The 16,139-nt window shown below is 38.1% G+C and overlaps 1 protein-coding gene across 2 annotated transcripts in view; it reads right to left on the bottom strand.

Annotated features, from left to right (window-relative positions):
- Positions 1 to 16,139, bottom strand: part of Ano4 (anoctamin 4) — a 322,489-nt gene that overhangs the window by 154,277 nt on the left and 152,073 nt on the right. For both annotated transcript variants that reach the window (XM_047550092.1, XM_047550093.1), the window contains 2 exons: positions 5,647 to 5,783; positions 2,735 to 2,893 (listed from right to left, as the gene is read on the bottom strand). In XM_047550092.1, the coding sequence (XP_047406048.1) occupies positions 2,735 to 2,893; positions 5,647 to 5,783 (296 nt within the window). The remainder of the gene's footprint in view (positions 1 to 2,734; positions 2,894 to 5,646; positions 5,784 to 16,139) is intronic.

Genomic DNA, 16,139 nt, shown 5'->3' with positions numbered 1-16,139 from the left:
ATGAAATTAATTCAAGTTATAGAATATTAAAGACCCAGGGTACCAAGGTAAGCACTTACTTGCTGACTAATCACGCTGGAACAAAGGTTTTATGAAAGATTAAGTTTGTGTCCTCACTTTTACAACAAATAAAAGATCCTCCTAATTGTGCTTCTTGAAATTCAATGTTAAAAGAGATAAGGACATTCTTATGATAAACTGAACTACAGAGGCTGTCTTTATCCATTCAGAAACATAAAGCTGGGTGTGAAACATGTTTTCCACAACTGTTGGAGATTATGACACACAACTAAAGAAGAAGACACTAGTAATTCATAAAATGTACTTAGTGTCAATCATTTCAGATGGACATGGATTCACAGAAAGCTCCCTGGAGTTCTCTCTCTCTCTCTTTTTTTTCTTTGCAACCTTAAACTGAGGTTTTTATAAGAACCTTAAACTAAGGTTTTCATAAAAGGTTGAAGTAACTTCTGGAAGTTGAAATAGTCATTAGAATTGTTGTCTCTGTGCTGCAGCTGTTTATGAAGAAGTCGATTTAAATGAAAGTGCTTCTAGTGGTTTCTAAATCTTAACCCAGTATAAACACAGATTTGTTTATTGTTCCACCAAGGGGCATTTTAATTATTTGTGGCAGAGAAGAATTAATTTACCTATAATTTCCTGCTGCTTCCTAAGCAAGACAACCTGCGAAGGTCCCTTTTGCTGAGCTGGCAGAGGCTGTGAGGATGCAAAGCAGAGCTGAGAGTCTGAGCTAGAGACAAAATGTGCTGCTTATGCAAAAGTTGTGGGCGTGAGGGCAAGACTGGAGCCAGGCAGTGGAAAGGCTGCGTAGGAAAAATGTTCCAGGAAAAGGAAGGTCTAGCTGTCGGTGGTGCATAGAGGACCGCAGGGCACAGGAGAAGTAGGGAATCTAATGCCCAGAGAAGGAATTGGGAGGAAAGAGATTCTCAAATAAGTCTTTTTGAAGATTTGCTATTTTTTCCAATTGCCAATTTTTATCTGATATACATTAAAATAAATAGCTAGCTATTAAAATTGGAAAACCAAAATGACACTAGTGTTCCACCTGCCACACCACAGTTAACACTGCACTGGGTAGCACAAGTGCATGCCAGGGCAGACCTCTCCCCTGCAGCCTCCTGCTGGAATTCTGCTGGCTAGACAGATACTGTCTCAGGACAACAAGGAAATTTGTAAGCTTTTCAGTAACAGATATTATTTGGAAAAGTATTAGGCCTTTTGAGTTTAATGAATAAGTCAGAGAATGACATTGAAAACATGTATACAGAAGAAACCCTAGGAAGGGAGAGATTAGTTATGAAGTTTAAAACAAAAATCTCTCATTAATCGAACAAAGCTATTATGATGAGAATCAAAATTGTGACAAAGTCAGAATGAATTTTTATTATTTCAGATCATGTGGATGTTCAGATCTTTCATTTCTTCATGTAAGAATTCTGCCTCTTAGGAGTAGGAAGAAATAACAATAGGAATGATTTTTAAGGATAAATACATTAGTGTGCTATTAATGTTAAGAAAAAAGAGTATATAATTGTCTCAACAAGAATTTAAAGACCAAGATTTATCAATGATATGCTCAACTGGCACAGGAAAGATTTTCTGGAATCCCACAAAGCTGGGAACAAATAAGACATTTAATATTGTCTGTGCTCCAAGGGAACTCAAGTTGAGATGGTCTTTTGAGCAAGCTGAGATTAAGAACCTGTTCACTTCAGATGACATTCTTCCCACCATTTTCCCAGTTCTCTTGTTGGAGACATTCCAGAAAAATGTGTTATAAATGTTCAAGGGTTGAGGTTAATTTAACAGAACTGGAAAAATATCACTCATTTAAAAGTATCCCAAGATCAGCACGAGTGTGGGCAAAATATACCTCTAATTTGGTGCCTCCATACAACCTGCAGGTTGCATGAACTGCAGTTGCCATCATACAAGGAAAAACCTGATGTCTGATTTCAAAGAAGCAGACACAGATATTTTTACTTGTCAATATGTTTTTCTTATTGATTAAGAAAAGCTACAGAAGCTTTGCACAGTGTTTAGGGAAAATTTGAGATGAATTAACAGGGCCAGGTTCTACAAATATGCACAGTATTTCTGGGTACACAATAAGCCCATTGAGAATTATCACTGGAGGCCCGACCAGGCCTCTTGTTTGCTTAGTTCTTCCTTAATATTCCCCATGCAGAGAAGACAGGGAAGCAAGAGAGCACATTGCTGGTAAAGTAACACTTGAGTTTTTGAACATGATAACAACAAACTGAATGTCTCTCTTAAAACTGGAATCATTTTGTAAATTTCAGCTGTTTTTGGCCAAATCAGTCAGTCTCTTCCAGTGTGCAAGGGTGCCCGAGCTCATGGTGTTTCCTGAAATATAAAAATGGCTTCCAGAAGGGGTGACAGCATTTCATACTCCATTTACATACCCAGAGAAACAGAAAAATATAGGACTTTAGGCAAATAATCACATTTTGACATAATTCATTTAACTGGAATAGAATATTTTCATTGTCATGGAATCATTTGACATTACAATGCCCTCCAAGGCAAAACACGATGCAAAAGTCTAATTTGCTGGAACATTCCCCAAATAGTGAAGACTGGCAAACTGACCAAATAAATGTTCTGTTAAAATAATGACTAATTGCCCATTTTTAAAATCAACTTGATATGAATAGACATATATTTTTCTTATTCAAGCAAAGCTATTTACCTCTTTCTCCATTTGTAATCCTTCTGCTCTAATATTTCTTTCAAATACTTCTCTCTTTTCAGTCTGGGGATTGGATTTTCTGTACACAAGAATGTAGTCAATTCGACACTTTCCATCTCTAAAGTAAAGTCCATTTGACTTGTTTCTTTCTGGCACTGTCTGGGTACAAAGAGAAAGGGACCAGTTTAAGCCATTCATAAACTTGAGTTTCAAGTGGGTAATTACAAAGAAAAATTAAAGCTAAATGGATTTTGTTCTTTGTGTTTTATTAAAATTTCATTTTCTAATAAGAAATATAAACAAGAAGAAACAAATAAAATAAAAATGGGGCAAACACAAGATATCTAAAACCACCAAGCACTGGCAAGGAGGTGGAGCAACTGAGAATTCTCCTCTTCTATAGTTAAGAGTGGAAATTGATATCCTAACTTTGGAAAACACACTGGCATTGTCTGGCAAAACTGAACATTTGCAGAACATACAACTCTAGGAAAATTTTTGTTAAGGTAATGAAGAGATGTGTATATGAATATGCATAGCAACATTGTTCTTAATATAAAATTTTTAAAAATTGAAATCAACTCATGTCTATGGACACACAATAAGTGGATAAATAAATTATACGAAGGGCATGCAGTGAAAAACTGTAGAGCCACGAAGATCAATGAGTCTTGAATCTAACAACAATAGCAAAATATGAATCTTAAAAACAATACTGAAAGGAAAAATAGCAAATCAGAAGATTTCATACCACATTTTATAAAACACAGAATTTTTAAAACTTTAAAAGTAAGTTGGTAAAATTACATATGTTGCGCGGTAAAATTATTTTTATTTATAGCAAAATAATAAAAAGCACAAAATTCAGGAAGATGGTACCTCTGTGGTAGGGTAGAGACATGGGATTGCAAGTAGTTTCAATGGCTTTGGCAATATTCTAGTCCCATGTTTCTCAATTTTTTTTTTTTTTTGGCTCACAATAAGAAAAACTGTTGACTTTGTTGTCCTTGGATATCTATGTAAACACATGTATGTACAAAGTATTTGAGACAAAAATTTCACCCAATAACACTTCTCCTTGCTACTTACATATATGCTATTGTTAATTTCCCGTTGCATTAAAAAACAATCATTGGAGTTAGTAACCTATGATGAGGTTGTCACCAGAAAGTGAAAAAAATACCTTTCGAGTTCATAAATTGGAAGATGGTTCAAGGAGTTCATTTTATTATGATGCTACACAACTTACACAGAAGTTATAAATGCTATTTTGCAGTAATCAAATACTACATATATTAAAAAGGGAAGAACTAAAAGAATGGGTTGAAGTTTCATCGAGGCTCTTTAAGCTTGTTATGACATTCGACACTAAAAGAGAACATCATGTACAGGTTGGTGAGGCTGGAGCAAAGTGTTGCAGGATAATAGATTTCAAAATTTAATTTGTAAACCCAGCCAAGTGGAAGTGGGGAATTCATCTTTCTAGGCCACAGAAAACATCAGTTTCCAAATAGTACATGAAGAAGGCAAACGTGTTAGAACTCCAGAGCTAGAAACCACATTCTTGCACAAGCATCATACATGCAACCTCACCTGAAGAAAGCTCTGAGCCAGGGGGAACAGAAGTACTTATGCAAAATGTCTCAACAGATGTTTTCAAAAGGTGACCAATCCTCACTAACCATCTTTTGGCTTTTGTCTTATGATGCACTTAGGAATCTACCTGAATAAATACTTCATTAACAATGATTTTCCAAGCAAGGAAACTATCCTGTGCATTTAGCACATCAGCTGCTGCTTTCAAAAAGGGCTTTGGGCTGGGAGGGGAATTCAGTGGTAGAGTGATCACCAGCATATGTGAGGCCCATGGTTCCATCCTCAGCACAGAAATAGTCATAGTAATAACATAGCAACAAAAATAAAATTTAAAAAAAAAACATCTCCAGTCATGAGTATCAGGAGGAGGGTTGGTCCTGAGCAGAACAACGTGTTCCACCTTCAACAAAGTCCTGACCTTTCTGAGACTGTTTCCTCATTTGTAAGTTAAGGAAATAAGACTAGCTGCTTCCTGAGTCCCTTTCACTGCCCTTATATCACTATGCCACCTTATAGCATCCAAAGTATCTGTGTGAAGAGATGATGACAAAAGGAATTTTTTCTTAAAAAAAAAATGAAAGAAAATAAAAGACATGGATAGTAGCTTAAGGAACTTGTGGGGAGAGGTCCGCAAAGCTTGGTAGAAGTTAACAATTTCCCCTGCTTAAAGGCACCATCCTTTCCATGGTTACTTGTCTCTGGAATAACAAAATATTAGCAGTGGACCATAAGTAAATTACTCTGATTCTGTAATGTTTACCACCTCTACTCGTGGTGCAAATACAAAGGAAATACTAAACACCACCAAGACACAAACTGAGAAACAGTCAACACCTCTAACACAATACTTTTTCCAAAATGACACATGGACAGATATATCTATTTACAATTGCAGTGTTTCCGGATACAGAGGCCAACAGAAACTCAGAGGCTCCAGACAACACTATTTATGGAGAGATGGTACACTTTACATTACTATTCTATGTGCTGGGGGATTTATATGAGTATCTCTCTGTAAAGGTTACTTTTTACTACTTATGACACCCAGAATACAGATCTTAAACTGGTAGACAGTTTTAAGAATCATCTTTTGTATACATGAGATGTCTCTAGGTTTAAGAAGGTAAGTGTATGATCCATTGAAAGTTTGTTTTGAGCATAGGTGGATTTAGAATCCCTAAAAGGTACTAGACCCATGGGGGACATCAAAGGAAGATAAAACCTTATTTTCCAGAAACCTACAATTTATGAGATTATGACTTTAATGGTCCATTGGAACATGCTTCACATTTTTTTAACAAATCATACACTCTTACCTCTCCCCCTGTTTCTAATCTGCTGGCATCATCTGAAGTACTGGTCAGGTTTCCAGGATGAAGGAGGGAATCATCATCTTTGCAAGGGCTATTGACAGCTTCTAATTCATCAAAAAGAATATTGACATCCTTGGCCACTAGAACCAAAGTAAATACATTAAAAGTGGGTTTAAGAATTTGGGATCTTGAAAGCAACACTGAAAAAGAAGATATCTCCCTATGACTTCATGTGTTCTTGTTATTTCAATCACACCATTGAGTGACAGGTCTATCATTTCCTAAGAGAAAAGATGTCAGATGTAAAACATATTTGACCAAACAATGACAGTGTACTCATTAGGTAAGATTCAGAAAAATGTGAGGCAAAATAAAGTATGTCCATAATATAAACACATTTGTCTTCTGTGGTAATGGGAGACATTTGTTTGGTTTTCCTTCACATACTTGTTTAGCATAAGGTACTTTCATTCAAGACTTCTGAGAACTCATTCTCTGAGTTGAAGATGACCTATACTTTTCTATTCCATTCTTTTTTTCCATTTAAGCACCATGGAGCTTACAAAGTGAATCCATAAAAGTGCTACTGAATGGCTTAGTGATTTTTTTCCTTCCTTTATTACTTCCATAAGGTTGGATAAAGAACTCCTAATGTAACCATGAAGCATGCAGTTAGGTTTTCTGCTTTCCTTCTTCCTCTAATGCTGAACTGAAATACTGAAGTGAACCATTCTGAGGCTCTCCCCAAAGACTGTTGATGTTAACAACACACCAATAAATAAAAGGCTGTATGTCAGAGCCCTAGGTACAGACTACTTTCAAATCCACTCTAGAAAACAAAGTTCAGCACCAGTGGAAGAGGTGAGAACACGATGCCACGTGTGGGTTTCTTCTTTACCAACTCAGATTATGGCCAACATGGCAGCTCGACTTTTTCTTTTGATGCTTTAAAAATGACCAAGGGCTTCTAACTTGTCAGAAGCTGCTGTAGAAAAGAATCCATGGGAGATTGACTTCTTACCCAAGCACATAATAGATTATTCATTCTTTCATTCAAAAACGTTTTAGGAATGTGGACATTGTATGTCAGACACAGAGTATGTGATAGCCATACTTTGGTAGAGAAAAGTCATGTGCCTTTCTGCCTTTCTGCTATAAGGTAAACAAACCAAATAAATGTAAATTGTGAATGCTCTCAAGGAAAGAGCAGAGTTTGGATATGGGGACTAGAGATGATCTACTTAGGGTGACCAGGTTCTAAGGCTATCACCAAATGTGATTAGGCAATTCATTTAACTTTTCAAGTTTTTCATCTCTAAAATAAAATGGACAGATGTAGAATAGAATTTACATTTACTGTTTACTATGATAGGCTGGATCACACCCCCTCAAAGTTGATCTAATCCCTGGAATCTGTGAATATGTTATCTTATATCACTAAAGGTTTGTTGAAGTGATTAAGCCACAGATCTTAAAATGGGGACATATCCTGCATTACAAGGGCAGGTCCAGTGTAATTACAAGAGTCTTTAGAAGCAGGAGCCAGGATGGTAAGAATCAGAGAGATGGACTGGAAATGTTCTGCTGCTGTCTTTGAAGATGGAGCACAGGGTCATGAGCCAAGGAATACAGGTGGCCTTTAGAAGATAAAAAAGGCACAAAAGTAAATTTTCCCCTAGAGCCTCTAGGAGGAGAAACACAGGCTTGCTGACACCTTGGATTTAGGACTTCTGACCTCCAGAGCACTATGATAACAAATGTGTGCTATTGGAAGCCACTAAGTTTGTAGTAACGTAGTGCAGCAGTAAAAGTAAATTAATATACTTACCATAGGTTTTTTAGACCATGAAGCTACAGAGAAGAAAAGACCATGGTCTTTTCATAGAACCATGGCTTAGGAGGACCTACACGGTGCCAGGTACTCAAGGAGAGGAGCCAATACTTTTTGAGGGAGTACAATATACACAGTGCTTTTTAGAGGTGTCCAAATCAAAGTCAATTTCCCTGAGCACCCTATGTAACAAACTCCCCTAATTTTTCTCCTCTATTTATTTTTCTCCTCCTTCCCAGCACTGAACACCACCCATAACTACCTTGTTTATTTATTTACTAATCATTGCTTGTTTAGCTTATTAATTAGCTTATTAGTTCCCTAGTTCCATAGGGCTGGGGCCTAGTCTGTCTTGACTGATCAGAGGCCCTGGCACAAAGTAAGCCCTCAACACATGTTTGTTGAATGAAAGAATGAGGACTGTAAGGTGGGTACAGTCTAGTTCTGTCTGAGAGCCCCTTCCCTTTAACAGCCCTAGAACTCTGAATATCTATTTTTCCTAACATGATTCTTATGCACAAACTTGGATTGTTCAGTTTCAAGTAGTGATTGAATTTCAAGGAGATATTGATTAGATTAGAACAACTGGATAAAAATATAATTCTAACAAAGTCAGACAACCTGCTTGCTATTCCAAACTCTGCCACTTAGCCATGTGAATTTGCACTTCTAGTTCCTTCCTGGTGAGACAGGGATACTTTGGATCTTAAATATCCTCCAAAGGCCCACATGTTAAAGATTTAGTTCCCAGTTGGGCACTAGTGGGAGGTGGTGCGGCCTAGAGGAAGGTCATTAAGATATGTCTCTGAAATGGGTCTTCAGACTCCAGCCCCTTCCTTTTCCTCTCTTTTTCTCATCCCCATACTTTCCGCTATGCCATACTGTCCCACTACAGGACCAAATGCAGTGGGGGCAACTGAACATAAACTGAAACCTCCAAAACGGTGAGCAAAATGAACCATTTCCCTGTGTAAGTTGATTATCTCGGATCTTTGGCACAGGAACAGAGAGCTAACATGGAAAACCGGCTCTGAGAAGTGGAGCTGTTGTGGTGACTACACCTGATGAGGTGGAAAAACCTTTGGGACTGGTTTGCAGGAGGGGTGTGAAAAAATTTGGAGTCTCAAGCTAGAAAAAGACTAGCAAGCTGTAAATGAAGTTTAATGCACCATTCTGCTGAATACTCAGATGACTAGGCAGCTGATAGGAATGCAAATGGTAAAGGCCATGCTGATGAGGTTTCACATGGAAACCACAACTCTACTGGGAACAGAACTAAAGGCCACCAATTGTTACACAATGAGGAATTAGGATGCATTATGCCCATGCCCCTAGACTTTGTAGGATGCTGAATTTAAAGGCAATGGACAAGTTTAGCTGGTAGAGAAAATTTTAAGGCAGCAAAGCACTCAGGCAGTGGACTGGGTATTTTTAGCCAAATTTACAATGAGAATTGGGAGCAAAATGGAACAGAGCAGAAAGATTTGTGTAAAGGCTCAGACAAGGAGGGTGCAGTTGCTTAAGAGATTAACAGTGTTTTAAAAGAATTAGGCACTCTACACCAGGACATTAGAAAAGATGTCTGGAAGAAATCTCAGAAATTACCAAGAGTCCATCCCTTGAAGGGTCAAACATACGAATTGTTTCAAAGAACGTCTATGGAAGTCTTTTGATAAGAGAGCTTTGGGATGCTCTGCTAGTCAAGGACTCCCAAGCTGGCAAAGCATGCAAAGGCCATTGAAGCTGTGGCTCAAGTAGGCTCAGGTACAGCTAACATTGGCAGCATTTACCTTGGCATCAACCGCATGATGCTGGTCAAGAAAGCTTGCATCAAGATTTCAAGGAAAAGTCTGGAAGGCCAGGGAGTATACTGCAGGGTGGAGATTCTGCAAGCAATCCATTATTGGGTAGAGGGAAGTGATTAGTGGTATTTAGTGGGAAAAGGTCAGGGATGCTGCTAAACATCCTATGATACACAGGATGTCCTACAACAAAGAGTTACCAGCTCAAAAGGTCAATATAGGAATCCACTCTTACTTGCAGTGTCCCTTTCTGCAGTTCCAATTAGCCATGGTCAACCATGATCCAAAAATATTAAATGGAAATTCCAGAAATAAATGACTCATAAATTTTATATGTTCCCTATTCTATATAGCATGCTGAACTCTCATGCTCTCCCTCTCCACCCTGCCAAGACATGAATCAACCTTTTGTCCAATGTGTCCATTCTTTATATGCTACCCACCTGTGTCAGACATTTAGTAACCATCTTGGTTATCAATATAGTATTCAGGGCTTGTTCCTGGCCATGGTTTCAGGCATCCACCTGTGGGTCTTGGACCATATCTCCTGTGGATAATGCGGATGACTACAGTGTTAAGATTGAGAAATCCTACCCTACTATTTAATTCTAAAGGGAACAATGAATGGGAAAGAGAGAGAAGCCCTTTTAATACACTATATCACCTCCCTCATACTTTTTCCTCAAATAGAAAAACGTTTGATAATTATTTGCTTAGTAGAATTCTGCTATTAGGCTCATTAAATGAGAAAGAGAGCCAAATGCTCTGGGGAGTCAATTAAGAACAAGAGAGACAGAGAACGTAAAAATTTCATGCAATTCAAGTAAGGAATCTGCATCTTGTTCAGATTCGGGAAAGACTGTGTGAACAAAGCTGACCCAGCAAAGGTGGGCCAGGCTAAGTAAATACCATGCATTTGAGGACTGCTATGGTTGAGATATGAGGTGTCTATGAAAACTCATGCGTGAGACAATGCAAGTAAGTCCAGAGATTAACTGATTGTATTATAGAACCTTTACCTAATCAGTTCATTAATCCGCTTGAATGGATTAACTGAGTGGGAACTGAAGGTATGTAGATTGTTGCTGGAGGAGGTAAGTTAACCAGGGAGCACCTTTGGGATATATATGTGTATACACGCACACACACACACACACACACACACACACACGCACACACACACACGGGAGGAGAGTGAGAGAGAGAGAGAGAGAGAGCTGAGCTCAGTCTCTTTCTACTTCCTGATTCATGTCCTAAGTTGATTTTCTTCACCATACTCTTGTGCCATGATGTTCTGCTTCATCTTGGGGTCCAGAGCAATGGAATCAACTGTCTATGCACTGAGACCTCTGAAACCATGAGTGCCAAATAAAATTATCTTTCTCTAAAATTGTTCTTGTTGGGTCTTTTAGTCACAGTGGTAAAAAAGCTGACTAAAACAGGGAGGCAAGGGAGAGACCCATACAATTCTCTGTTACAGAGAATAGGACTTTGTCTTTAAAAACAAAGCTTAGAAACATAATAGCAGAGACTTACATATAACTGAGCAAAGGTCAAGGTGGTCACATGGCCCAAGAGATCAAACACCAGCTAGAGAGTCTGAGTAAAACTTTGAAATCACCACAGAAAAGAGATTTCTTAGGGCTTCCTCTTTCTACAGTGTCCCAAGATGAGGGCAGAGCAGAGAAGTCAGAAGACCAGGTGTCGGGCAGATACTGGCGTACTTATGTGATGAGAAGGTGAATTTACTTCAGTATTGCTGAATGGACTCAACAAATATTTGCAAGTATTTCAACTATTCCTCCAGTGAAAATCATTTGGGATGTTGGTTATTGTTAATTCTCCAGGGAAAAGAGATAACAAATGCATTGCAAGGAATCTAATAAGTAGATTAACTAATTATGATTTATTTTCTCCCATTATTTTATTGAGTCAATATTTAGTATTAGGAGCTACAGATGCAAACATGAATAATACACGAATGGGAAGCCCTTGCATTTCCAGGCAAGAGGATTAAATTGGGGAATCAGTGCTATAAAAGCTATAAGCAGCGATGCTGAAGAGATAGCTTCTCTTGGAGGGCACTCACCTAGCAAGCGCAAGGACCATGGTTCGATTCCCTTCCCAGATCCTCAGACGGGGAGGGGATGGAAAGACTCTTTATGGAACCAACCTAGATGCCCTTCAATTGATGAATGGATAAAGAAACTGTGGCATATATATACAATGGAATATTACTCTGCCATAAAGAATGATAAAATTATGGCATTTGCAGGCAAATGGATGAAATTGGAGAATATCATGCCAAGTGAGATAAGCCAATCTCAAAAAACTAAAGGACGAATGATCTCACTGATAAGCAGATGAGGACATATAATGGGGGGTGGAAGGGGTTAGTGTTGGGTTAGGGTTAGGTTTAGGGTTAGGGTTAAGGAGGGTGGCAAGAATGGAGGAAGGAAGGACTGTATAGAGGGAAAAGAGGGGTGGGAGGGGTGGGGGGGAAGGAAAAAAACCAGAATGAATCAAACAACATTACCCTATGTAAATTTATGGTTACACAAATGGTGTGCCTTGACTCCATGTACAAACAGAGAAACAACATGTATCCCATTTGTTTCCAATAAAAAAAAAAGCTATAAGCAAAATAAATAATGTGGGCTGGGATGTGGCTTAGTGATAGAGAACTTGCCTAGCAAGTGTGGGGCACTGGGTTTGATCCTCAGCACCACATAAAATAAATAAATGAATAAAAAAAAGTTTTGTGTCCATCTGCAACTAAAAAATATTTTTAAATAAATAAATAAAGTGCTTTAGAAATAGTCTAAAAGAAAGCAAGAAATAAAACTAAAAGTATCTAAGAATTTGATCCATTGCTCTTTAATTCTCTCCTATTTTACAAATGCAGCAGAATAACCCAACCTTGGTATTACAGCCTAAGAGTACTTTAATCTCAGTATTTTCTGATGCAGACAAAATGAGGCAAAATTATAGGTCATTGAAAAATAGGTAAGAGGGCTTTGCAGTGTAATCCTGGTATCTATATGTGTTCTCCAGAATGCCAGTTCATTATACTATTTTTGTCCTAAGTTTCAAATTATTACATCTGATACTCTGAAAGCATCTCATATTGACCTCAAAGCATCACGAGGAAACAAGAAAAAGGATGCCTTTAGGAATAATTCAGAATGAAAAATATAAAGAATGATTGTTTATGTCTTAATTTTAACACTACCAGACCATTTTACTGTTTTATAACAAGTTCACCTTCATGTACAGACTAGGTTCTCTTTCAGATGAACAGCTAATTGATACAAGAACTAGGAAATACACCTAAGGTCCATTTTAAAATAAATAATAACTAATTGTAAGATTATATCAATTGTTATTTTATTTTCCTTATTCTAACTATCTTAGTGAGATTGCTTTAAAGGGTTTTTCTCTTAGAATCAGAGGTTAAATACGGAGGAAGTGGAATGGGAGACAAAAGCAAAGACACTACAATTTAACAAAGCCCACTGCCTGTTAAGGGTTGCCAGGTCTACTTTCTCATTTCACCTTCAGAACAACCCACAAGACAGGTATTAGAAAAAGAAGGCTGGTTCAAAAATGCTAAGTATAGTCACACAGCTAACAAGTGACAAAGATGAATTCTAACCCAGCTCCGACTCCGGAATCCATGTTATTTCCAGCAGGCTTCTTGTTTTCGGGAAAGCATTCTACTGTTATTAAATCCTGTTTGGCTTTCAAGAACAGGAAGTCATTTAACTGCCAAGCAATTATCTTGTCAGTGTTTTAACATTTATCTGCATAAAGTTAGACTTTACATCTGCAGCCCAACAGGTCTGACACTTTTTAACACTTAACAAATAAATCATATTATACGTTTTAAATTTTTTAGAGAAATATATAGACGAGGTACAGATTCGAGTACCTTAGGTTGAGAATTTAAAAGCTAAAGACTATTTAGCATTTATACGACACCAGAAAGCCCAGGACTCTCTTCAATGTTCATTACTCTTCAAATGAATCTGATAACCTCCCTAAGGCACAGACTGCCTGGCTTACCAATAAGAATCAAAGGAGGGCCTAATTTAAAGAGCTCTAAATAAGTAAATAAAGTAATTGGGAAATACACAAATACTTTCTTAGCTAGATTTATTCTTTTCCAATAAGGTCAGCATTTTTCAAAACACATTCCCTGGAATCCTAGTATCCTTTTGAGGAACTTTTGGGACCATGGAAGAGGCAAAAAGGAAATTGAGTGGGAAAAGCCCATCTTCTACTCCAACCTGTACCATAGAGTTCAATTTCTTTGAGATTCAAAATATGTCTTTGCAAACAAACAAATAATCAAAAAGACAAGAGATTTTCTCTTTTGTTTTTAAATGTATAGTCATTCAAGAAATAATGCCATTGCCATTCCCTGGTTCAGTAATGGCAATGCTTATAAAACAGCACAAATCGCACATCGCAAGTGGTCCAGCACACACCGCCACAGGCCAAGATCACTAACTCGTTCCTGGGGCAGCATGTTTTCTGTAAAGAGCTTCTCTTGCTATGACTTCATTCTAAAGAAAAGGCAGACACCTTGGTTGCTCTAAGGCGGCTAAACATGGCACCTCTTACATGCTTGGGGATGACATTAGAGAACTGGGCTTCTCGTTCAAGCTTTGTTCCTTAGCCCTGGTCACCTTTCACAACATGAAACAGTTCTACAGTGACGTTCTGCATTGAAAACCTCAGACCTCTGACCCAGGATTTTCCCTTCTTTGGCAAGAGTATGAGCTTTGGATTCAGACAGATCTGAGTTCAAATCCAGCTCTCCCACTAACTAGCTATTGGACTGGGTTATTTAGTTTATTCCAACTTTAATTTCTTTATCTTTTAAATAGGGATAATACTGTTTCCCAGAAGGGAATGTTGTGAGGAATAAAGACAAAGGTAACTGTAAGCACTTAGAGTGCTTACCACGCTCCAGGCACTGTGTAAGGGTTTTATACAGATTTGTTAGACTTATTTCCCTTTTACAGAGGTGGAAATTAAGGCAAGGCAAATTTAAGACTAAATAAAATAAGACAGGTCAAAGGTCAACCCAGAGTGCCTGACAGGTTTGCTGTAGGCCAGTCCCAACCTCTTGCATCTTCCTCTAAAGCAACATGACCATCCAGGTTAAAAACAAAGCGGGAAATAAAGCTTCAAAACACTGGATCCAGAATGTCTCACTGGATGTTGTTGAGACGTGGCTCAGTTTCCCCAGCCACAGAAGCACAAACCACAGCAATGCAGGAGCAGTCACATGACTAGGTAGGCACATGTGCAGGCACAAGGGTCAAGTCACAAGAGAACAACAACTCGGTCCTTCCAACCCCTGAGCTGCTCATTTTAAAACAACATGGCTTTCCCTCTTTCCTTTATTAGAACCCAATGGAATATAGCACAGTTCTGTCTTCTAGGGTATGAATGCTATTCAAGAATCATTATATCCGTATATGCTTGGAATCAAGAAGAGAAAAACTAACAAAACAATAAGAGGATCAAGAAACAAAGGATGGGATGATGATTTAAAACGAGCATTAAAATGTCCAGCATAATCTTTGAATGACATGCCTCACCATGGTTAGCTCATACACATAGACACCCATGCCTGGTTGATGGATTGCTGTACTTTTTTAAAGATAAGATTCTCAATCTAATTTCAGAAGGAAATATCTAAATATGTGTACCTCTTAAAAATGTTCAGATTTTAAAACTTTGGTGGTTAGAAAGCAGGGGGTCATTTTGACTTTAATTGATGCTATTTGCATAATAGATACTCAAATCTTTAAACTATATGTGGGAGGTCTGAATCCTACTAGACCAACTCCAGAGTTAAGAATTGACCTGTGACTTTTTTATCATTACATCAAATTAAACCTGTTTTTAAGTTGACATTTCACTGCCTTGGTGCACAATCCAGTCATCGCTGACATTTCCATTCTCCTGTCTCCTGGATCCAGGATGGTGCAAGGGTCCCGGAGGATGGAAAAGTCCAGAATATTTAGAGAGACCATTCAAGTCTCCCTCTGCACTAGCTAGTGCTGAGTTGCCTACTTTCCAAGTCTACAGTGAAATTTATTCATTCACTCATTCATTACCAAATATTTATTAAGCTCCTATGATATTCTGTGCTCCCATACAACATCCCTTCCTGGAAAAGGACTCTGTGACCCTGGTGCTGCCTTCCAGACACAACACAGCCATTCCCTCCCCTTCCATCCACCTGCCAGAACCCACACTACTTCTGCAGTACATTCTGAGGAAGCTGGTCTCAGAAAATGTCTCCTGCCTGCTTCTACTTCTCTTATTTAAGCATCAGCCTCTCAGAAGCTCAGGCTTTTAGAAAGCAAAAGCCAAGAGCTGTAGGCAGTATAAAACTCTGCAGAAACAAAGGAGTTCAAAGGACTAGTCTGCCATCTTGGGATGGGGAGTGAAGGGTGAGAATAGAAAGGGAGGGAAAATCATATCAAGGAAAAAAAAAACCCACACACACGAATAAATATCCTCTTACATTATACTTCCACATATAATAAATGTCTTTTTCCTAGAAAGCAATCAAGTTGTTTTCATTTTGAACCATGCATTAAGACATGATCTATAAATGTTTTCAGTTTTTCCTGAATTGAACTTGGTGCCAAAATGTTCACCATTATCTTTAAATATTATGCCTAGCATAGTGCCTGACACATAACAGGTGAGATGGATGGATGAATGGAAGGAAAAAAATAATTCTTTTCTTTACTATTAGCTGTACATCTAATAAGATCAGAAAAGCAATTTGAGTATGGCCAGTCAATGAGACATCTTTGGTACAAACAAGGCTATAC

The sequence above is a fragment of the Sciurus carolinensis genome, chromosome 4 (assembly GCF_902686445.1).
Source record: "Sciurus carolinensis chromosome 4, mSciCar1.2, whole genome shotgun sequence".
Taxonomy (NCBI): Eukaryota; Metazoa; Chordata; class Mammalia; order Rodentia; family Sciuridae; genus Sciurus; species Sciurus carolinensis.
Note: the sequence above shows the minus strand (reverse complement) of the source record. Positions and strands in the feature narration are given on the sequence as shown.